The following is a 23,216-nucleotide window of genomic DNA, read 5'->3' on the forward strand; positions in this document are numbered from 1 at the left end:
TTTTTATAAATTAAAAAATAAAAAAAATAAATTTTAAAACTTTTTAAACGGATCTAAATATCAATGACAATTGACAGCATTTTTGTTACTTTGGCGCAGAGAACATGCCTTTTATTTCTCCTAAATAAGATTATCTTTAGTTGATTCTTTTTATTTTTTAAATATTATTATATTAAAAATAAAAAATAAATATAAATATTTTAAAAATAGAACAGAGATATAATTAATTATATTTTTAAAAAGAAATACCAAATAAATAAATTATTTTTGTAATTAAATTTAATCAATTCTTTTATACATTTCGTTCTTTTTCTTCAATTGATTTTTATTGTATTTTTAAACCAATTTAGTTAAACTTAATTACTAAAATAACTATAGAATACGTGTAAATACTCAAAAAAAATGAGAGAAGAAAAGTGCGGTAACAAAATTTGAGAAAAAAATATAATGAGAAAGATAGTCATACCGTCAGAAGAGAGAAGGAGGAGAATGTGAAAGGGTGTACATCTAGTGTTAAGAAGAGTTCTTCTCGAGAGAATTTAGAAAAGCCACCCAAGTTCTCTTTTAGAGATAAGATTACTGGTGTATAGAAGTCTAAGGTCTTTGCATTAGTGGGATCTTTATTTAGGGATGGTATCACGACGGTAATAAGTAAGCAAAGTGATTCTCATCCACCGAAGGTCAATTTCACGAAAGAGGCAAAGAACTGCTTGCCTGAACCATATAAGGAAGCCATTGTGATCAAAGTGGTGGATAAGCATTATGGTTACATGGCTCTTATACATAAGCTTCGGACAGTATAGCGCATTAAAGGAGGGTTTGATTTGTTGGACGTGAGGTTTGGGTATTTTTTAGTTAAATTCGATGCTGTCGCAGATCGTGAGAATGTCATGCTTGGTGGCTCTTGGTTGATCGACGGTCACTATGTCGCAGTAAAGCCATGAGATGTGGACTTTAAGCCATGCGAACAATCATTCAGATCAACACTAGTATGGATTCGGATCTCGAGTCTCGAGACTTTTGATTTGGTACTACCAAGAACAAGTAATGCTGCGAATTGCATCTGCAATGTTTTGGTGAATGTGGACTTGGCCAAAAAGCTTGCAGAGAAGGAAATATGCCTGAACTTGTGTTCAGATTAATCTAGTGTTGCTAGTAATCAAATATATTATTGTAGAGGGCGTCACTCATGAAGTAGAGTACGAGAGTTTACAGTTGATTTACTCTACTTGTGCACGATATGGACATGATAAATCATTGTGCATGGAGAAGGAGTACTCAAAAGGAAAAGGTGATGTTTTTGATGATGGAAAGAATCATAAAGTCCCGACACTAGTGCCACACAACGATCAAGAAATTCAAAAAGAGATTGAATCAGAAGCTCGTGATTTGGGCGAGGAATTGGAAGTTGTTAAAGGGAAGGATACGAGAGCGAGATCATCGATTCTTCACGTGCATGATGTTCACGTTAATGAGGCATGCATGGATGATGGAGAGGGTTGGCAACAAGTTCCACGTAAGAAAAAATTCACAATGGGTCATAAAGTCAAGTTTGAATGCCTAAAATGAAAGGTAACACAAGTCTGGTTTGAGAAGGGTTCTAAGGTCCAATTTGCATGGTGATGGATGCAAATTAATTGGAATTTGGACGGGGCAGCGAGGGAAGCATGAAAGTGTGCCATCTCTATCGACACAAAACTCCTGCACGTTGTGAAATTTTCCTTCGAAAATGCTTGCGACCTTTCTCCTTGCAAAACTCCCCGATTGATAGAAATGGCAGTGCGATAGAAGGCGCCTCAGTAGATGGAAGCATGGAGGCGGATGTAGCGTTAGGGAGTTTGAGGGTGGCAATATTGAGGATCAGGGAGCGCCAGCACCGTAGGACAAATCACCTGTTGAGGTTGGTGATTATATATAGATAGTTTAAATATCGTTTGGAATATTAGGAGTGCTTCTAATAAGTTGGTCCGGGTGCATTGTAAGAAACTTGTTAGAAAATTTAGACTTATTTTTTTATTGTGGTTAAAACTCACTCTTCTTTTCAACATTTAAAATTGTTCTAGAAAAAGTTTGAGTATCATTCTGTTGGTATAGTAGAAGTGGATGGGCATAATGGGGTATTTGATTTCTATCATCTATGCAGGGTGCTTGTTGTAAGTTTATTGATGCTTTTGATCAGGGTGTTACGGTTGAGGTTTAGTTTGATAATTTGATTACAGGTGTAGTAGTTTTTATGGTTTATCTTGTTGCACAGTCCATGGTTTTCCAAGGACCTTAATTATTCTTGGTAATTTAAATGAAGTCATCTTTTCTCATGAATCTAAGGTTATTAATTTTCTCATCAAAGAACAGACATGTTTACTTCTTTATTAGGGGATAGTGGTTTGTTAGATTTGAAGACTATTGGAAGACAATTCTCTTCGTATAGGAAGGTAAAAAATTATGTTGACGTGGAAAAAAAGTTTGACTAGGTTTGTATAAATATTAGTTGGTTATCTTTCTTTTCAAAGGCCTGTGTAGAAGTTTTAAATAGGCTTCAATTTGCTCATTGTCCTATCCTAGTGCATTGTAAAGGTCGTCCTCATCCCGGGTACAAAGATATTGTGAACCAGTCATGGTGGTCTGATAATAGAAGGATTCATTGTAAGCTTTCAGAAGTGTAGAAGAATTCCTTAGAATTTAATTCGAAAGTGTTTGATAACATTTTTGTTAGAAAATGTGAAGTAGAGCACCAGACTAATTATTTGCAGAAGCGTTTGAAAGTGGTAGATAACATTTATTTACGTAAGAAATAGCAGCTGTTAATTGATGATTATAATAATACTCTAGTGCAATAAGAGCTCCTATGGTTTCAAAAGTCTAGAGAACAATATGTAAGGTTTAGCAATAGAAATACAAGATTCTTTCATGTTCAAACTCTTGTGCAAAGGAAGCATAATAAGATTCATGGCCTTTTCCTCAAGGATAGAGTGTGGGAGACTGATCCGAAGGTTCAGAGTCAGAAAGCAGAGTCTTTCTACAAAAGCTTATTCTATCGTTTAAATGATGTTGATTTGGGTTGTCTTGGTGATGTGCCTCTTCCTTCTCTGCATGTGCGATGATCTTACAGCGCCAGTTACTTTGGAGGAAGTAAGGATAACCGTTTTTTCACATGAATTCTCTTAAACCCTCGGGTCCTGATCATTTATCTTGATGTTTGTTATATGATTAAGCAGCAGTTCTCTGGTGTTGCTCTTGATCCAAAGATGATAGAGACTTTACTGATTCTTATTCCGAACGAAGGTTGAAATGCCAGTATCCATGAAGGAATTCAATCCGATTAGTCTCTGTAACGTGGTTTACAAGATCATTATGAAAGTCATTGTTAATAGGCTACGTCCTCATCTTGCAGAGATTATTGCCCCACTTTAAGGTGGGTTTATTCTGAGACGAGAAACTCCTGACAACATCATTATTGTGTAAGAGATTCTCCACTTTATGAAAAAGATTAAATCCAAGAAAGGCACCATGACCTTTAAGATTAATCTAGAGAAATCTTATGAGAGAGTTGACTGAAGATTTTTTGTAACAGCTCAGACCACCCGCTAGCATGATGTTGTCCGCTTTGGCACACAAGGCCTCACGGTTTTGTCTTTGACGATAGGGATGATAGCCGAAACCCTCCCACTCACTCGTCAAAATGCGTCATGCTAGGGAGAGGTATCCACACCCTTATAAGGCATGTTTCGTTCCCCTCCCCAATCGATATGAGACCTTACAATCCACCTCCCTAAGGGAGCCCAGCGCCCTCGCTGGCACATCGATCCGGGCTCCAGCTCAGATACCATTTGTAACAGCCCAGACCACTTGCTAGCACGATATTGTCCGCTTTGACACACAAGGCCTCACGGTTTTGCCTTTGACGATAAGGGTGATAGCCGAAGCCCCCCCCCCCACTCGTCAAAACGCGTCATACTAGGGAGAGGTATCCACACCCTTTTAAGACATGCTTCGTTCTCCTCCCCAACTGATGTGTGACCTTACATTTTTGGCCCATACCCTTCAGAACTTTGCTTTTTCCAATTCTACAATCAATTTGATTATGAATTGTGTCACTACTTCCTTTTGTCTATTCTTTGGAATGAAAATCATTTGAATGATTTTACTTCTGGTCGGGGACTTAGGCAAGGAGACCATATGTCATCCTATCTTTTGTGTTGTGTATGAAGAGATTGGCATGTTATATTAGTCATCAGGTTGATCTTTGCTTGTGGGAGCTGGTTGCTATTTTTAAAGGAGGACCACAAATATATCACTTAATTTTTGCGGACGATTTGCTTTTATTTTATAAAGCTACAAAGAGACAAGTGCAAAATGTGATGGTGGTTTTGGAGAATTTTTTCGAAACATCTGAGATGAAGATTAATGTGGAGAAGTCTAAAGTGCTTTGCTTCAAGAATGTCTATGCAACAAGAAAAGAGATCTTCACTAGGGTGGTCTCCATCAAATTTGTCTAGGACTTGGGCAAGTATCTTGGGGTTTACCCTTATCCATTCTAGGGTGACCCGTTTAGTTTTTAATATTGTCCTGGATAAGATTTAGGGTAGGCTAGCAAGTTGGAAAGGGAGTTTGCTCAACCGAGCAGGTAGACTTTGCTCGATCAATTCCATTGTAGTCACTATTCCTACAAACCAGATGCAAGTCTCTATTTTCCAAAAGGATTATCAATAAATAAGAGTTTATAATGAGGAATTTTCTTTGGAAAGGACAGGTTGATGGAAAAGGATCGAATCTTGTTAGTTAGAAGGTGTTGGTTACTCCAAAAAAAATATGAAAGTTTGGAATTAGAGATCCTTATTATGTAAATATTGCTTTTCTTGGGAAGTTAGTTTGGACTTTTTTCCTTCAACCAACCAAGTTATGGATCCAATTGTTGGATGGCGAATACCGATAATCTCAATATGACTGTTTTTATTGTCCTAAGAACAAGGCTCTCACATTTGAAAGAGCTTTTGCAAGGCTTGAGAAGTGTTGAAGGATGGATTTGCTTGGTGTATTGGGAATTTGAACTAGAATTTCTTATTTTTTTAGCTGGAGGAGAGAAGGGCAGTTATCTAATAAGATGGATTATGTTCACATTTCTTATTCGAACCTTCGGATATAGGATATCTGGTCAGTTGGTAGGTGGCATTTGAATACTCTTTATTCTCCTCTATCTCAGAATATGAAATGTAATATTCTTTTTTACAATCCAAATGTGCAAATAGGTCTGGAAGTGGATTGGTATTAGTATGGGACTGCATCCAAAGTCTATCACTTGTGCAATGGTTACTTATGGTTGTGTAAGCAACTTTTTTATTGGGAGGAGTAGGAAAATTGGCTTTGGCTTTGGCGCCAACTTATTTCGAAGAAGCACAAATTTTTTACTTGGATGTGTATTAGAGAGACTCTTCCTACTGCAAGTTTTCACTTTAGAAGAGGGATGTTGTCATTGGCACATTGTCTAAGATGTCTTTCTAATTAGAAATCAGTTTTATATTATATTCGAGATTGTTCAAAAGCTTAGCTTGTAAGGCACATGTTGGATATTTCTTGTCATCATTGGATTCGAAGAACTGCATGGTTCTTACATCATAGCAGAGAGCATCATTTCAGATTCTTTTCGGGACTTTGGTGGATATGACTATAAAAAAATAATGACATTTTTAATCTTCATTATGAGATTTGTCCTATGAAAAAAGTTATTTGTCTGGCTTTAGTTTCAGAAAAAAGAGTTTAGGAGTATTTTTGAATTACAACGTATGTCCCTCTCCTTTATTCTAAGTGGTTCTTGGAATCTTCCATATATAAGTACTTTCAAGATTAATTGTGATACTAGTTATCCTAATTATGATGATAATGTTGGTTTTGCTTGCGTTATCAGAGATTGTAATGAGTGTTGGCAAAGGGAGTGTGTGAGAATAATTGAGAGTAATAGTATTTTTTAAGCGAAATTGTTTGTTATTTGGAGAGGTTATCTCTTAGTCTGAGATGTAGGTTAATGAAATATTATTTATGAGACAGATTGTGTGGAGCCGTTTAATTTTATTATAAATCATCAAAATAGTTTTGAGTTTATTGATCTGATGGTACTCAAAATAAAAGATATCATGTATTGAAATTGATGAGTTGACTTTCATTTGATTACGAGAGATGCAAATACGGTAGCAGATACCATAGCAAAGATGACAATAAAGTTACAATTCAATCAAGTAGAGCTTTTCTCTTTTTAAGAGAAATTTGAGAATTATCTTAAGTAGGAGTGCTCCTCTATTTAAACAGTTTTTGACTTTTGTTTTCTTTCTTGTTCTTTGTTTAACTTTTTTAAGTCACCAAAAAAATTATCAAAATAACTTGATCATATAGTATCACAATTTTTTAATTTAATTAAAAACGTGAAAACCCTTCATTTTGGTTGTTAGAAACCACACTTAACCAGCAGCTCTAAGTGTGGTTGAGTTAATGTAACGTTAGAATGTTCTATATAAACAATTTTGTGAAGCCTAGCGTCTAAATGAGTTTTACCAGTGCTTAGTTCTCATTTTTTTTTATCTTCTTTGATTCGCATAGCTACTCCCTCTCACTCGCAACTCTTCTTTGCAAACATATATATAGAATTTCACATAAAGCTTGATAATTTTAAGGTGGCATATGCAATCTTCACTTGAGTCATCACTCATCAACCAACATAAAAGAAGAGACATAACACACTAAGGAAGCAAGCTCAGGCACAGAGTGAGTAGGGTGGTGACTACTAAAAGAGCTCATCACCTGAAACTTTGATTTCTTCTCACAAAACAGGTTCCTTAATCTATATCCATCAGTAGTCTCACCATGTTGTCCATTTCCGTTTCTTTGATTTTTAATGATATTGTCTTGTAATTTCTTCTCACCATGTATTAATTAACAAGTTCTTTTGTATAATATAATTTAGAATTGGTTAGCAATTTGCTGTATAATTAATTTGTCATTTTGTCTCTCTTCTTTCGGCACTAATAATTGGGGTAGGTTAAAGCCTTTTAAAATGCATCATATTCAAATTTGTTGTTATGTTCACATCTATGAGAATCACACATAATTACATAAATTATCAACTGATATTTTTCTCACCGTTCTTTTCTTCTTTAATTCATATTTTTATAGCATCCAATTCATATTTTTATAGCATACGGATACTTGAAAATAGATTGTCATTTTTTTTTCAGTTATTTAGTAAAGTATGATTTTTTATTTTATATTTTTTCAGTGAAACTAAAAAAAATATATGAAAGAATATATTAAATAATAAAAAATATATTTTATCAAACAATTAAAAAAATATAAAGAATTCGTTTCTCCTATAAGTCACTGGTGCTACTACTTGATATAAAAAATGCTATAGTTATTATGTATTTCAATATTTATGTATGAATACATATATTATTTTACTCATTTTTAATATATATTTTATATTTTATTATATATTTTATAAAAATAACTGATTTAATAATAATTTTTTATATTTATGTAATATAAAATATTAATTTTTAATTAATTAATATTAATTAATTTTACTATTATTAAATTATTTATTAATTTATATTTTAAAAAAATAAAAAATTTATAATTAAAAATTTAGAATTTATATTTTAAAATAAAAAATAATTTAAAAAACTTAGTTAAAATGGTTGAACCCTAAAAAATTGGCTCCTTGTTGGGGCAAATGTTACCTTGGCGTCCTAATTGAACATCTTTAGTCTAACTTTTGTTGTCTAACAACTCTTTTCTTCTAGTGATTTTTTTATTTGTGCATTAAATAAAAACATCAATCAAATAAAAACATACTACATTTCTAAATTATTCACCTAAATTTTAATATTAGAATAACCATCCGTACACCTAGTGAAATGAACATTCGATATATCTATTATTCAAATTATTTAATATTTTTATTATTTATCTATACTTTTTCTTAAATAAAACTTGAGATTAAAAATGTAACATTATTGTATGCGTATACACTACAAAAGGTAAATTAAAAAATATTTATTTCTATATTTTTACTATTTAATTTCTATTTTTGATAAATTAAAAGTTAAATAAAATATGTCCCAATACAAAAACTATCTTCTATCAATATTTATACAAAAAATTTCTAGACAACTAAATTTTTTCATCTTACATTTAAATTAACACTAGCTACTTTTTCCTTTTTTTTTAGGCTAAAAGCGTCACATTTTTAATTTTAATATTGGGCTAACAATGCTGCTGTTTTTTTTAAATTGTGATTTACTGTGTTATTTTTTTAAAATCTAGGATAATTTAATTTATAGAATACAAATCGGACCATCCAATTTTTAAAAGGTACATAAATCGAATCATCTATTTGTGTATTTCAAATTTAAAATTTTTTAAACACAACTCGGTGGTCCAATTTGTGTAACACAAATTTTTAAAATTTTTTAAACACAAATTAATTTTAAAAAACACCAAAAATTACTAACATCCTACTTCCATATCCAAACTTTTTAGCCCAAAAGCTTTGTTGGCATTTAGCATTCATCTTTTTATATCTGTCTTTCACTAAACAACTTTATATATCTAGGTATATGTAGTTTTATATTTATATCACAAATAAAATAACACAGTTTTCAAAACTTAAACTTTTTCTCCATTTTTGGTTTCTATTTTAAAGTTATCCTTTTGCTCCACAGCTATATAGGAAGTGAAGTTTGGTTAGTTGGAGAAACATGGCCACTGCTGCTACTGCTGCTCATTCAACATTGATTCCACCATTATTTGACAGTTTGAATCGCGTGATCGTTGATAAAGTTTACCTTGAAGGCTTGACTCTATCTGGTGATCACATGATCTACACGGTTCCTTCCAAACTTAGGAATATGGATGAAGTAGCTTTCACCCCTCAGTGGATCTCAATAGGTCCCATTCACTTCGGCAAAGAAGAGCTGAACGAAATGCAAAAGCTAAAGTGTATGTACTTCCAGAACTTTTGGGCGCGTTTCAACGAGGAAGCCATTACCATTATGAAGGAATACAAAGGTTTCCTTGAAAGTGAAGTTCAAAACATAAAAGAGTGCTATGCGCAGCAGAAGTTCCCAGGGATATGCAATGAAAAATTAGTGGAAATAGTGTTGCTAGATGCTGTGTTCATCGTGGAGCACCTACTGACGGATAGACGGTATGCTGATGAATGTATGTTAACCAACTACGTTAGAAAAGGTATCCAGAGGGACTTACTGCTTCTTGAGAATCAGCTTCCATTCTATGTGTTGGAGGAACTCTATAATAAAGTCCCAGCCAGCAGATATTTTCCTGTTTGCAAATTTCTAACACGTGCCCTCCTTTACTTCAAATCTCTTAATCTGTACGCGAGACATTCAATAAGTAGATATGACGTAGTTCATTTCCTGGATTTTGTTTGGAGGTGCTGTGTTCCCGATGAGCAGTATCTGAAGTCCGAAGAATTGTTTGCAGAGCATGCAATTTTGCAAGTGAACGCAAGCAAGTTGTATGAGGCTGGGGTAAGTTTTAAGTGTGCTGATGATAGTTGCCTGGTTGACGTAACATTCGGGACGATGCGGCCATTCAACGGCAATTTACTTTGCTTGGGTTGCTTGCCATCATCATGCTTGGAGAATTTCAAAGCTCTATTGATGCTCCCGCCGTTGAAAGTTGATAATGCAACAGTAACTGTTCTGAAGAACTTAATGGCCTATGAGCAGAATCGTTATCCGGAAACACCTATCATCACCAGCTACGTGTCTCTGTGGTGCTCGCTCGTTCAGACCAAAGAAGATGTAGAGTTGCTGGTGGAGAAAGAATGCATTATCCGAGAACAGGTGAGTGATAAGGAAGTGGTGAATCTGGTGAAGGACCTTTCTAAGCATGTCATTTCCAGTAAGACGTGCTACCATAAAGTCATAACAGAACTCACACTCCACACCAAGAGTGGCTGGAAAAAGGCCATGGGAACAGTCAGGAGAGTGTATTTCCGTGACACTTGGAGAGGCAGTTCCACCATTGTCGGCATTTTTGTCCTTATCTTCACCGTCGTCAGCTTCTATCGGAATATTCATGCTTTAGTTTCTAAACAAAACTAATTGAGCTTACTTTTAATTTCTTTTCAGAACCATCACTTTTGATCAAAACTTAGCTATCATTTAGCCATCAGAATATTTTTATACCATCATACAGTAATTTTAAACTCGAGGAATGCTAGACAGCAACTTTTGTATTTTATAATATTAATTAATTATTAATAATATTTTTAATGATGTGAAATTATATTTAATGATAAGAGATTATTTATTTTTTTTTAATAGTTAAGTGCTCACTACAAAACATAAAATTAGCTGGGCTAGACTTTCTCTTTTAAACTCTCTCATCGAATCTGAAATGTTTATCAAAGGCAACCTAAGTGAAATGTTTGCAGGATTAAATTCTAGAATTGGACGGGTATATATATTGCAGATATTGTCTGAAATTTCATATGCAGCTTTCAAGTATCTCTCTTGATTTGACATATTAGATTTATTGTAAGTTTAAGATCCAACGATTCATTTACCGAGGATCATTCCATTTTATAAATACTTTAATAATAACACAATTTAATGTCAATATAATTTTTTTAATGAAAACAAAATAATATATTAAAAAGAAAAATAACACCATAATAATAATATGTACATATTTTTATTCTCTAGTTATTCTCTTAATAGAAAAAAAAAAATAAAATAAAGGTTCTCAATCTAGTTACTCTCTTAAAAGATTAAGTGGTCCTTAGGAAGAAGCATTAGCCAGCATTTGAACAAGTTGTCCAATCGGCATTTACAAACCCAGTGTTGCAGAAATCAGTGCTTAGTGGAAAAAGAGACCTGCGACAACAGGGGCTTTCTTGAGGTAACAAAGTACCTGCACAGCAGTTTTGTAGTGTTTATAAGTCGTTAGAAATTTTAGATACTGGCACTACAAAAAAAAATGTTAAATATTATTAGATTTAATAACAGAATAAATTTAATAGTATAAATCTTGTTAGTAATTATTTATTGGTAAATTTTTTTTGTCCATTACTAATTACCAACAGATCTAGCGACGTGAAACTGAGAATTTGCTTAGCTTGAACACACATTAGCTTTTTTAACTTTCATAGCTTGGAGTCATAGTTAGCCGTATAATATATGTGCACTTATTTTACTTGTTTTTTGTAATGTGAATATATAGATATATGTATGTGAAGTTAATTATGACTATGTATTATGTATCACGTAAGATAACTTATATTTTTTTGTTTTTGAAATTTATTAAAAATAAAAAAAAATTAAGTTTTATTTTATTTTAATTTTATCTAAAAAATTTTTATTTATATCAAATATATATCTATCAGTTAAATTTTTTAAAGTTTAGGACTAATCTAATAATAATGTATGACAATTATATATTTAATTTACTTATATTAAAGATTGTTCTTGTAAAATTATTATTAAATTGGTTTTAAATTTTTTTAAAAATTAGTTATTAATGGTATATTTGATGTAAATCGCAATTTTTTGAAATAAAATTAAAATAAAATAAAAAGTTTAATTTTGATATATTAATCGTGTAAACGTTTTACACAATCAAATAATCATATTTATTCTTTTGGATAAATATTCACGCGATTAATAGAAAAGATAATTATTTTACTAATGTTTTACTTTATACTGACAGTACATGAAAATTAAATTTAAAAATAAAACTTAAAAATATTTTTAAAATTTTTAACAAACTTTAAAAATAAAATATATTTTATCCTATTATGTACTGTTATATTAGATTTGGGTAATCAATAAACTAACTTATTATTTTTATTTTGGCTTATATTTATTTCAAATTTATTACATATTCATATATAATACATTTATACTATTTTCTTTTTAAAAACTACTTGCTATTGCTATATTGCAATATACATTATACATATTGAACTGTTTACCTATAATTTCTTAGGTTTAATATGTTAACATATAGTTAATCAATGATATACATATTATATATAATAATAATTTTTTAAAAAAAAATTGAAAGGATCATGCTCACTTTAGACCTCTTTGTTTGGTCACTGTATGTATTATTTAATTTATTTTAATATATATTTTATATAAATAATAAATTTTTGATATATCCTTATCATAAATGAATTTAAACGCATTGTCGGTGGTATATGACCGCATAGCTATTGCGTTTCCTTGTGACCTCATCATCGTCCACATTTTATTTATTTTTGTACCTGTGGGTCATATTAGTAGGTTGTGGACATAAATTTTATTGATCATTGCTGTCTATCTGCATTATTATAGCTAACGAAAAAGGTCTACATTATTATTAAGAATTTGCTTAGCTTGTTGACCAAAACCACATTAGCTTTCATCAGGTTCGTTATTTTCTTAACTTGGAGTCATAGTTAGCAGTATAATATATGTGCACTTATTTACTTGTTCTTTGTCGTGTGAATATATAGATATATGTGAAGTTAATTATGATTATGTATTATGTAATGTATAATTTTTTTGTCTTTAAATTTTTTAACAATTTAAAAAATATTCTTAAATTTTATTTTATTTTAATTTTATCTTAAAAAAATTTTATTTACATTAAATATACACCCAACAGCTAAATTTTCAAAAACAATCACTAAATTAAAACACTATTCCATCTCAAATTTTCAAATCCATGTTAGATTTATGTATATTCATGGTCATTATTCTTCATTTTAATACATCAAGTTGCTATATACATATTTGTCATTTCATATATTTATCCGTAGGTTAACATGATAGATATATAACATGCATAGTCCTACCTACTGCATGTGAATTACAATATAGAAGTGAACATGGTCAAGTCAGCTATAAATATTATTATAAGATCCAAGTTTGTCCCTGATTAAAAAATAGAATGGGTTTTATAATAAATAATGGTGGATACCAAAATTAATAAAATAAAATAATACAACTAAAATTTGAAGATAAAAAACGAAATACAAATGTAAATATTTTAAAAATAGAACCGAGAGATAATTAATTATTTTTAAATTGATTAAAAACTTGAAACCCATCATTCCTGGTTGTTGGAACCAAAGTTATCCAGCTTAATTTTTTTTTTTGGTAATGTAACCAGCTTAATTATGGTTGAGTTAAGTGACTTTATAATGTTCTATATAAACAATAATGTGAAGCCTAACTAAATGAGTTTTATCAGATTCTTCTCATTTTTCAGAGCGATGCTAGGGGCAGTAATTTTTGTAATTGTTAGCCATCAACTAGCCATCAATAATGATTTGATGGTGTGAAATTGATGTGAGATTTTATCCAATGGCTCACCTTTCTTTACTGGTTACATACTGGTCAAAATTCAATAAAACTGCTGGCCTTTAGACTTTTCCTTTTTAAAATCTTCTTTGACTCTCATAGCTGCTCCCTCTCACTTGCAAGTTGCAACTCATCTTTGCCATTACTGATCAAGAGCACTTGTTGGAAACTTTGACTTATTCCCACAAAGCAGGTTCTTAATCTATATTCATCACCAATCTCACCATGTTATGTCCATTCTATTTCTTTGATTTTGATGATTGTCTTGTAATTTTTCCATATATATGTTTTCTGTATTAATTAACAATTTATTTAATTTGTATAATATAATTTAAAACTGAGTTAGTTAAAGCCTTCTTAGTTAAAATGTTCTCTTATATTGAGATCTAGAAATGCAAGAGATTCTAGGTGTTTTTGCCATATCATCAAGTGATTTCCTTTCTGAAATGTTATGTTCACATCTGATCTATGAGTACACATAAAGGCTGTGTTTGACTGTTTGGTTATGATTTACTTAAGTTGATTTCCTCGCCTTTTTTTCTTTTCTTTCCTTCTTTTATTCATGTCTTTTATATCATAACAAATTGGTTGGGATTCACATACATAAAGTGCCCTCTTGTAAATTAAAAAAAAAAAAGAAAAAAAAAAGAACCCGTATTGATTTCTCTCTCTTAGTAGTTAGTATTTTTGTATTGTTAAAATATGTACAGGAGCGGTTATTCACCAAATTACCAATATAACACCCCAAAAGGTTTTCTCGTTGCGGAGGTAAACCCAAAATGAATTCTCTTCAATTTTTTTAACATTTAAAAAAATAAAATGTGATATTTTATTATTAACTTTATAAGTAGAACCAAAATTAAATATAAGAGAGAACAATAAAAATTTAGAGATCACAATTGACACTATCCAATTTTTTCTTCACTAAAAAAGATCCACTCCCAAAGTAAACGTAATTACATTGGAGAGCGTATATTAGACTGCGTTTATTGATCGGTATGAGATACTGAAATAAAAATATAAAATTGTGTTTAGTAGATGAAATAAAATAAATATTATGTCAAAAAATATTAAAATAATATATTTTGTAAAAGACACAAAAATATAACTTATTTTTTTATTATTTTTAATTTTAAATATTTTCATAAGATAAAATAAATATATTAACAATTTGAATTTTTTATATTTTTAATAAAAATTTTGTTATGATAAGTTTATGTACTCTTAGAATATATGTTAGATAAATTTTATTTTTTATTATTTTTTTAATTTAAAAAAATTAACTTTTAAAATTTATTTTAGTTTATCACTAAATAATATAGAAGAATACTGATTTTAATATTTTTATCCCTTTGTATCTTATTCTCTGGTTTTGTCTTGTCCTGTTCTTTTAGAAAGACAAGACACTGAAATATAGATATAGAAACATAAAATTATGTTTTACTGGTGAAAAATCAAGAAAAATATTATATTTTAAAACACTAAATTAATATATTTTATTTTCTTTTTATCGAAAAGACAAAAAAATACTGAACAAATATATAACTTTTATTATCACTATCAAATTTTCATAATTATATTTTTTATTCTAAATTTTATGTAAAAAAATAAAAATAAATTAAATTTTTATTATTTGTTCTATTTTATATTTAGTTCACTATAAAACAAAATATAAAAATATTAATTTTTGTATCTCTATTTTTCCGTGTCCTATTTTTAATATTTGGTTTATTTAAATGCAATGTAATTAAATTAGAAATGCTAAATGGTCAGTAGGATTTGTAATTATATAAGCTAAAAATAATGTTGAATTATTAGACTAATAATATTGAATAAATAACTAAAAATACCGACCAAAAACAAAAAAAATTTGCTGATCCTAAGTTTTTCTCTAATTGAATATCTTTATTCTAACCTTTTTTTTTCTTTAATTTTAACCACCTTTTTTTCTAGTGATGTTCATATTTATGTATTACATAAAACATGAGATTAAAAATTTAACATATTATATATATATATAATAACATCGTTATATGACCAACAGAATGTATTAATTTTAATTAACTAATATAAAAATTTGATCTGTCTTTATTTTTGTATCTTTCACTATACAACTTGACATATTTATACATGTAAATTTATATTTCAACTATATTAAGTATACACTAATAATAATTAGTCACTAAATTAATCATATATATAAAATACATATTAAAATATAAAATAAATATTAAAAGTGAATTAAATAGCAATACGTTTGTACACAAATATAAAAGGTGAAAACTCAGATGAAGTTGACTTCGTGAAGTTGACATCTGAGAGCGTTAAATAAAAATTTAGTCAAATCAATTAAATTATCTAACTACTCTTAGGTATCAATTTCACTTGAAATCGACTTCCACCGATATAAAATCAGTTTTCAAAACTAAAATGTTTTCTTCATTTTTGGTTTCTAATTTAAAGTAATCCTTTTGGCTCACTGCTGTAGGGAACATAAGAAGTGAAGTTTGGTTAATTAGTTGGAGCAAGATGACGACTGCTACCACTGATGCTACTGATTCAACATTATTGGAGATGGTTAAACACGTGGTGATTGATGTTGACGACGTTGAAGAAGAATTAACTCCAGATGTGTGCATGATCTACACAGTTCCTTCCAAACTTAGGAAGATGGATGAAGAAGCTTCTTTCACCCCTCAATGGATCTCAATAGGACCCATTCACTACGACACAGAAGAGCTGAAGGGAATGCAAAAGCTAAAGTATAAGTACTTGCAAGACTTCTCGAAGCGTGTCTCAAACGAGGAAGCCATGAAGGAATACAAAAGTTTCCTTGAAAGTGAAGTACAAAAAATAAGGGAGTGTTATGAGCAGAAGTTCCCAGAGATGAGCAACGAGAAATTTGTGGAAATAGTGCTGCTAGATGCTGTGTTCATCATGGAGTACTTTTTGAGTGAGTGGAAATTTGATCATCGATATATGAACAAACTATGTTACAAAAGGCATCTAGAGGGACTTACTTCTTCTTGAGAATCAGCTTCCATTGTATGTGTTGAAGAAACTCTATGATGACGTTGCAACTCTCACAGCTGAAGGTTTACCTAAAGATTTTCATGAACTTACCCACCATTATTTTGCATCTCTTCATCTGTATGCGGAATATTTAAAAAGGGACAATAAGACAGCTCATCTGTTGCAAGCACTGACCCGGATCCAGACCCTATTCAACAACCCAATCCAAGTGAAGGTTCTGAAATCTCAAATGAAGGAGTAATAGAAAAAGGCCCAATTAAAAGTGGAAGAGAGAGAAAGGCCCCTGTTTGCGCTAAGGACTACTGTATGGGAAAATGAGGGTGAGAGTACACTAGGAGTACATTAGGGGTACACTAGGAATGTAGGAAAGGAGTTAGTTACGATGCAAGAGGATATAGGAGAAGTGGGGGGAATAGAGTGAGGGAGAATGAGTTTGTTAGAGGTGGAGTCTGTTCCCTGGACTCGAAGAAAGGGAGTGCTACTGCTGTAATTCGCATTCATAATAATCAATTCTCTATCTCATACCTTCTTTTATTTTTCTAAACCTTGTTACACTGAATCTGAATTTTGGTTGTGAATTTCAATCCTAACAATTTGGTGCTTTCGTTGAGAGAATTCAATGGAATCAGGAACTCCCATTTCACGGCTCGAAGATGTTTGCAAGCAAAATCGCTCCGAGATCGCTGCATTGTAACGCGGCCAGATTGAGACGATCGCTCAAATAGGGGGTACCCAAGAGCGGCTCGGTTCCGTTGAGACCTCTGTCAAGAACATCGAGAAGATGTTGCGTGATTCGCTGAAGCTGAAACAACCCATTCCGGAGTATGGGACACCCAGCGACTTCTCCGCTGTTGTGGGAGATTGGCAGCAACCTCGCTGGCCAAAAGGGGTGAAAACAGAGTTACCCATGTTTGACGGAGAGGGGGTGGAAGAGTGGACATTTCGGGCTCGAGAGTATTTCGAAGTATATGCCGTGCCAGAGGCGTGGAGGGTACGAATGCTCTCATTCCACATGACCGGTCCCGCTTATACATGGTATCGTTGGTGTGTGAACAATTCCATTAATCACACTTGGGAGAGTTTCTTGGATGCGCTCTGCGTTCGGTTTGGCCGCAGCATCTTTCATGACCCCAAAGCAGCTTTGAAGGAGCTCAAACAAGTCACAACCGTGGCAGTTTACCAGCACCAGTTTGAAGAGCTCTCGAATCAAGTAACGGGGTTGAGTGAAGAATGGCTTACCTCATTATTTGTTGTCGGGTTACCTGAGGCATTGAAGTGTGAACTCATGCTGGCTAAACCCCGCACGTACGTCGAAGCTGTGGCGCTGGCCAAGCTTCATGAACAAAAATTTCAAGCCAGCAACCTGAATTTGAGGCCACATGGGAGTAGAACCATGGGAAGCTCCCAACCCGCCCAACTGGGTGCAAATCGCACTCCACCTCCACGCTCTCCCAGCTACACCCCATCAGCTACTGGGATGAACACTGCATCAGAGAAGTCTTCAAACATGCTTCCATCAATTAACCAAACCCACAAACACCTTTCTACTGCTGAAATTAAACAAAGGAGGGATAAGGGGTTGTGTTATTACTGTGATGAAAAATACTCCAGGGGCCATAAATGCAAATCAACGTACTTGTTGTTAGTAGGGGGAGAGGAGTTGGAGGAGTTAACTCGAGAAAGACCAAATGAGGACAAGAGCTTTGGTTTGGACATTAATTCGCCACAATCCGGTCCGGAGGAAGGAGTAATGGAGATCAGCTTCAACGCCATGGTGAGTGCGTATCATCCAGAGACTATTCGGATTGCCGGGACTTGTGATGGTCATCCAGTTATCGTGCTAGTTGATGGAGGCAGCACTCACAATTTCATGAAAGCAGCTACTGCCCAAAAATTGTGCTTACCCCTGACCCCAGTGCACCAGCTGAATGTGTATGTGGGTAATGGAGAGTGTATCGGTTGTGCATCCAAGTGCAGTGCGGTGCCATTGCATATGCAAGGGTATGGTTTTCGGTTGGAGACTTTCATACTAGACATTAAGGGTGCAGATGTTGTTCTAGGGGCGCAATGGCTTATGCAACTTGGTGATGTTACGATGAACTACATGCACTTGACCATGAAATTCAAAGTGGGTGAAATTACTATCAAGCTGCAGGGGGAGAGGTTGTTCCAGCCGGGGGCAGTAGGGAACCGAGTCCTCAACAAGATGGTGTCGGCAGATGTAATTGCCTCATTTTTGCATTTGCGTGTGGTTGAATCGATGCCTACAATAGAACTGAGTGCACAAGATGAAGAGGTGCAACTGTTACTAGATGAGTACCAAGAAGTATTCAAGGAGCCAGAGCAATTACCTCCACAAAGGGAAATTGAGCATCAAATTCACTTGCTGCCCGAAACCAATCCAGTGAATGTCCGGCCCTATCGGTACCCACATTTTCAAAAGGAGGAGATTGAGAAGCTGGTCGAGGAGATGATGCAGGCAGGGGTGATTAGGGAAAGTCACAGTGCTTTTTCCAGCCCGGTGTTGCTAGTACGGAAGAAGGATGGTAGTTGGCGGTTTTGTGTAGACTATCGCGCCCTCAATGCCATTACAATCAAAGATAAGTTTCCCATTCCCACTATTGATGAAATTTTAGATGAGCTATACGGTGCTGCCTATTTTTCCAAAATTGATTTACGCTCTGGTTATCATCAGATTCGAGTACGAGATGAGGACATTCACAAAACAGCATTTCGGACACACCTTGGCCACTATGAATTTGTTGTGATGCCTTTCGGCCTTACCAATGCCCCTTCCACTTTTCAAGCCACGATGAACAAAGTGTTCAAACCCCACCTTCGAAAGTTCATTGCGGTTTTTTTTTATGATATCCTGGTTTATAGCAGGTCCAGGGAGGAACACCTTGTTCACCTCAGAATTGCTCTTAGTGTGTTGCAACAGCATCACTTTGTGGCCAAACTCTCCAAATGTGCTTTTTGTCAAGAACAAGTTGAGTATCTTGGGCATGTGGTTACCAAAGAGGGGGTCCAGGTAGATACCTCCAAGATTAAGGCAATAGTGGAATGGCCAAGGCCGACGACCTTAAAACAGCTTCGGGGGTTCCTTGGTCTAACCGGGTATTACCGCAGATTTGTGGCTAGTTATGCGCATCTTGCTGCCCCTCTTACTGAACTACTAAAACGCAACAACTTTCATTAGGATCAAGCTGCTGATGGTGCCTTTGAGCGTTTAAAGTTGGTTTTAACACAAACACCGGTCCTTGTCTTGCCCAATTTTAGTCTTCCCTTCACTGTAGAAACTGATGCCTCATCACAAGGAATTGGAGCGGTGTTGTCTCAACAAGGACACCCTATCGCATATTTCAGCAAGAAGCTCAATAGTAGATTGCGGGTGGCTTCGGCTTATGTGCGGGAACTCTATGCTATTACCCAAGCGGTCTCTAAATGGCGCCATTACTTGTTGGGGCGCCGATTCTACATCAAGACAGACCACCAAGGCTTGCGGGAGCTCATGAATCAGGTGGTGTTAACCCCGGATCAACAGTTTTATCTCACCAAGTTGTTGGGATATGACTTTGAGGTAGTATTTCGCTCTGGCAAGACTAATCATGCTGATGATGCGCTATCACGACAGGATGAGGATGTTGAGGTCACAAGCTTTCAAGCATTCTCAACGGTGCAATCATCGTTGTTACCCTCCCTCTTGCGTGCCACCGCAGAGGATCAAGAGACCCAACTCCTTATCAGTCAATTCAAGGAGGGAACTCTGCCTCCTGACTTTCATTTTCAGGAAGGATTGTTGGTGTACAAAGGTAGAGTTTGGGTTCCTGATTTTGATGGTCTGCGGTCTCAATTACTTAAAGAGTTCCACAATACACCCATGGCGGGTCACACCAGAGAGCTCAAGACGTTTAAAGCATTGGGCAGTGCTTTCTTTTGGCCTGGCCTGCGAAGGGATATTCACAAGTTTATTCAAGAATGTACAATTTGTCAATCAACAAAATATAGTGCTTCTAAACCACAGGGGCTGCTCCACCCATTACCTGTTCCGAGGGGACCATGGATAGAACTCTCCATGGATTTTATTGTGCAACTTCCAAAATCTTCAGGATATTCCGCAATCATGGTGGTGGTGGATCGTTTTAGTAAGACGGCACACTTTGAGGCCCTGCGTACTGGGTTTACGGCTTCTTCGGTGGCTAAGATTTTTATTGCTTCGGTGGTTAAACTTCATGGGTTTCCTTCAATCATAGTTTCCGATCGTGATCCCTTATTTCTCAGCAGGTTCTGGCGTAGCTTATTCGAATTTAGTGGTACACAGCTGCACTATAGTACTGCCTATCATCCTCAAAGCGATGGGCAAACCGAAGTTACTAACCGCTCATTGGAACAATATCTTCGTGCCTTCACACATTCACGACCCCAACTCTGGGCCTCATTTTTACCTTGGGCGGAGTTTTGCTACAATAGTTCCTTCCACACGGCCATTCAAATGACCCCTCATGAGGCTCTACATGGATTTCCCATGAATTTACCCCCTGGCTACATTCCTGGATCTTCCCCAATTCTAGAAGTAGATCAGTTTTTGCGCACAAGGGAGATTCTCAATGATGAACTGGGTTTTTACCTGCATCAGGCACGAATTCGCATGAAAAATCAAGCAAATAAGCACCGTTGTGATAAGGAGTTTAAGGAAGGAGACTGGGTTTTGCTCAAATTAAAACCATATCGGCAAATATCCTTGTTCCATGGTGAACATTCGAAGCTGGGCGGCGATTTTTTGGCCCATATCGGGTCCAGCGACGAGTAGGTAAGCTCGCATACCGGTTGGAGCTGCCCGCCGGTAGCACCATCCACCCGGTGTTCCATGTTTCAATGCTGAAGGAGTTTCACGGTGAGCCACCAACTACATCCCCTGTTCTGGCGACAGCGCCTGCTACCTTCCAACCGCTGCCTTCAGCAATTATTGCGAAACGCACGGTGATGAGAGAAGGCAAATCAATTGAACAAGTGTTGGTGGATTGGGAGGGAACACCCAGAGAAGAGACAACTTGGGTAGATAGAGAAGAGTTACAGAGGTTATTCTCAGATCTTGACCTTGAGGACAAGGTCATTGTCGGGGACGGGATAATTGTTGCAAGCACTGACCCGGATCCAGACCCTATTCAACAACCCAATCCAAGTGAAGGTTCTGAAATCTCAAATGAAGGAGTAATAGAAAAAGGCCCAATTAAAAGTGGAAGAGAGAGAAAGGCCCCTGTTTGGGCTAAGGACTACTGTATGGGAAAATGAGGGTGAGAGTACACTAGGAGTACATTAGGGGTACACTAGGAATGTAGGAAAGGAGTTAGTTACGATGCAAGAGGATATAGGAAAAGTGGGGGGAATAGAGTGAGGGAGAATGAGTTTGTTAGAGGTGGAGTCTGTTCCCTGGACTCGAAGAAAGGGAGTGCTACTGCTGTAATTCGCATTCATAATAATCAATTCTCTATCTCATACCTTCTTTTATTTTTCTAAACCTTGCTACACTGAATGGTTGTGAATTCCAATCCTAACATCATCATTTCGTTGATTTTGTTAGGAGGTGTTGTCTTCCCGACTGGAGCTTAGAATTGTTTTTAAAGCAAGAAAATTTGCAAGTGAGCGCAAGCAAGTTGTATGAGAATGGGGTAAGTTTTGAGTGCGTTGGTGATAGAAAACTGATTGACATAACATTTGAGACGAAGAAGCCATTCAACGGCTATTTACTCTGCTTGGGTTGCTTGCCACCATGCTTCACGAGTTTAAAAGCTCGATTGATGTTCCCACAGTTGAAATTTGATAACATAACAGTATGTGTTGTCAAGAACTTAATGGCCTTTGAGCATTTCCATTATCCGGATAAACCTTTTATCACCAACTACGTGTCTCTGTTGGACTCTCTGGTTCACACCAAAGAAGATGTAGAGTTGTTGGTGGAAAAAGGATGCATTTTTCGAGAACACATGAGTAATGAGGAAGTGGTGAATCTGGTGAAGAGCCTTTCCAAACATGTGGTTTCCACCGGCAAGACGTGCTACTATAAAGTCATAAGAAAACTCACACTCCACAATAAGAGTGGCTGGAAAAAGACCATGGGAACAGTTAGGAGGGTGTACTTTCGTGACACTTGGAGAGGCAGTTCCACCATTATCGGCATTTTTGTTCTCGTCTACACCATCGTTAGCTTCTATCGCAATATTCATGATTTAATTTCTAAATAAAACTAATTGAGCTCCCTTTTAATTTCTTTTTTCAGAACACAAATAAATGTCTTTGTTCTGTGTTTTAGTTTCTCTCGTTGTGGAATGAAACGAGATATTGATTGGCCATTTCATTGAGATGTACAATATATATACATGGAGTGTATGTAACTAATTTGCATATACTGTTACATCAACTAACTAATTGACTAACTTAGTTACTTAAGCTACAAGCAATCAACTAAACTAAATGTCAATACATACCGTGACTAATATTCTCCCTCAAGTTGAGCTATATAAATTGTGTGTTCCTAACTTGGACATAATAAATTAGAATTGTGGAGCTAGAAGTGCTTCAGCTAGCATGTTTGTTGGGTATCGGGTGCATATGTGACACACAAAAGATTCGAGTTAATCGAAAATCGGTCACCAAACCAATCCAGTTAGACTTGTAAATTACTTGGCAAAAAATCTGTTACAGAATCGATCAAATCGACAAATCGACAGTTAACGGTGAATCGGAAGAACCAACTAATTTTTTAAAGTTTTCGATTCGAAAATAAATGCTCCAACACATTGCCGTTTTGTCTTTAGAAAA

At 34.6% G+C, this 23,216-nt stretch overlaps 2 protein-coding genes across 2 annotated transcripts; both read left to right on the forward strand.

Annotated features, from left to right (window-relative positions):
- Positions 1 to 6,551: 6,551 nt before the first annotated feature.
- Positions 6,552 to 10,277, forward strand: LOC130962223 (putative UPF0481 protein At3g02645). Its single transcript, XM_057888372.1, has 2 exons — positions 6,552 to 6,819; positions 8,712 to 10,277. The coding sequence occupies exon 2, from the start codon at positions 8,748 to 8,750 to the stop codon at positions 10,116 to 10,118; it is 1,371 nt and encodes a 456-aa protein (XP_057744355.1). The 5' UTR covers positions 6,552 to 6,819; positions 8,712 to 8,747; the 3' UTR covers positions 10,119 to 10,277.
- A 2,751-nt stretch (positions 10,278 to 13,028) lies between these two features.
- Positions 13,029 to 16,394, forward strand: LOC130962480 (uncharacterized). The gene is made up of 2 exons (XM_057888688.1): positions 13,029 to 13,557; positions 15,853 to 16,394. Exon 2 carries the CDS (start codon positions 15,894 to 15,896, stop codon positions 16,392 to 16,394), a length of 501 nt encoding a protein of 166 aa, XP_057744671.1. The 5' UTR covers positions 13,029 to 13,557; positions 15,853 to 15,893.
- The last annotated feature ends 6,822 nt before the right edge of the window (positions 16,395 to 23,216 follow it).

This window comes from Arachis stenosperma, chromosome 2, assembly GCF_014773155.1.
Source record: "Arachis stenosperma cultivar V10309 chromosome 2, arast.V10309.gnm1.PFL2, whole genome shotgun sequence".
Classification (NCBI taxonomy): domain Eukaryota; kingdom Viridiplantae; phylum Streptophyta; class Magnoliopsida; order Fabales; family Fabaceae; genus Arachis; species Arachis stenosperma.

What these genes read in the sequence shown, in the direction of transcription:
- LOC130962223 (XM_057888372.1), top strand. Translation starts at nt 8,748, where the DNA reads ATGGCCACTGCTGCTACTGCTGCTCATTCAACATTGATTCCACCATTA.
- LOC130962480 (XM_057888688.1), top strand. Translation starts at nt 15,894, where the DNA reads ATGACGACTGCTACCACTGATGCTACTGATTCAACATTATTGGAGATG.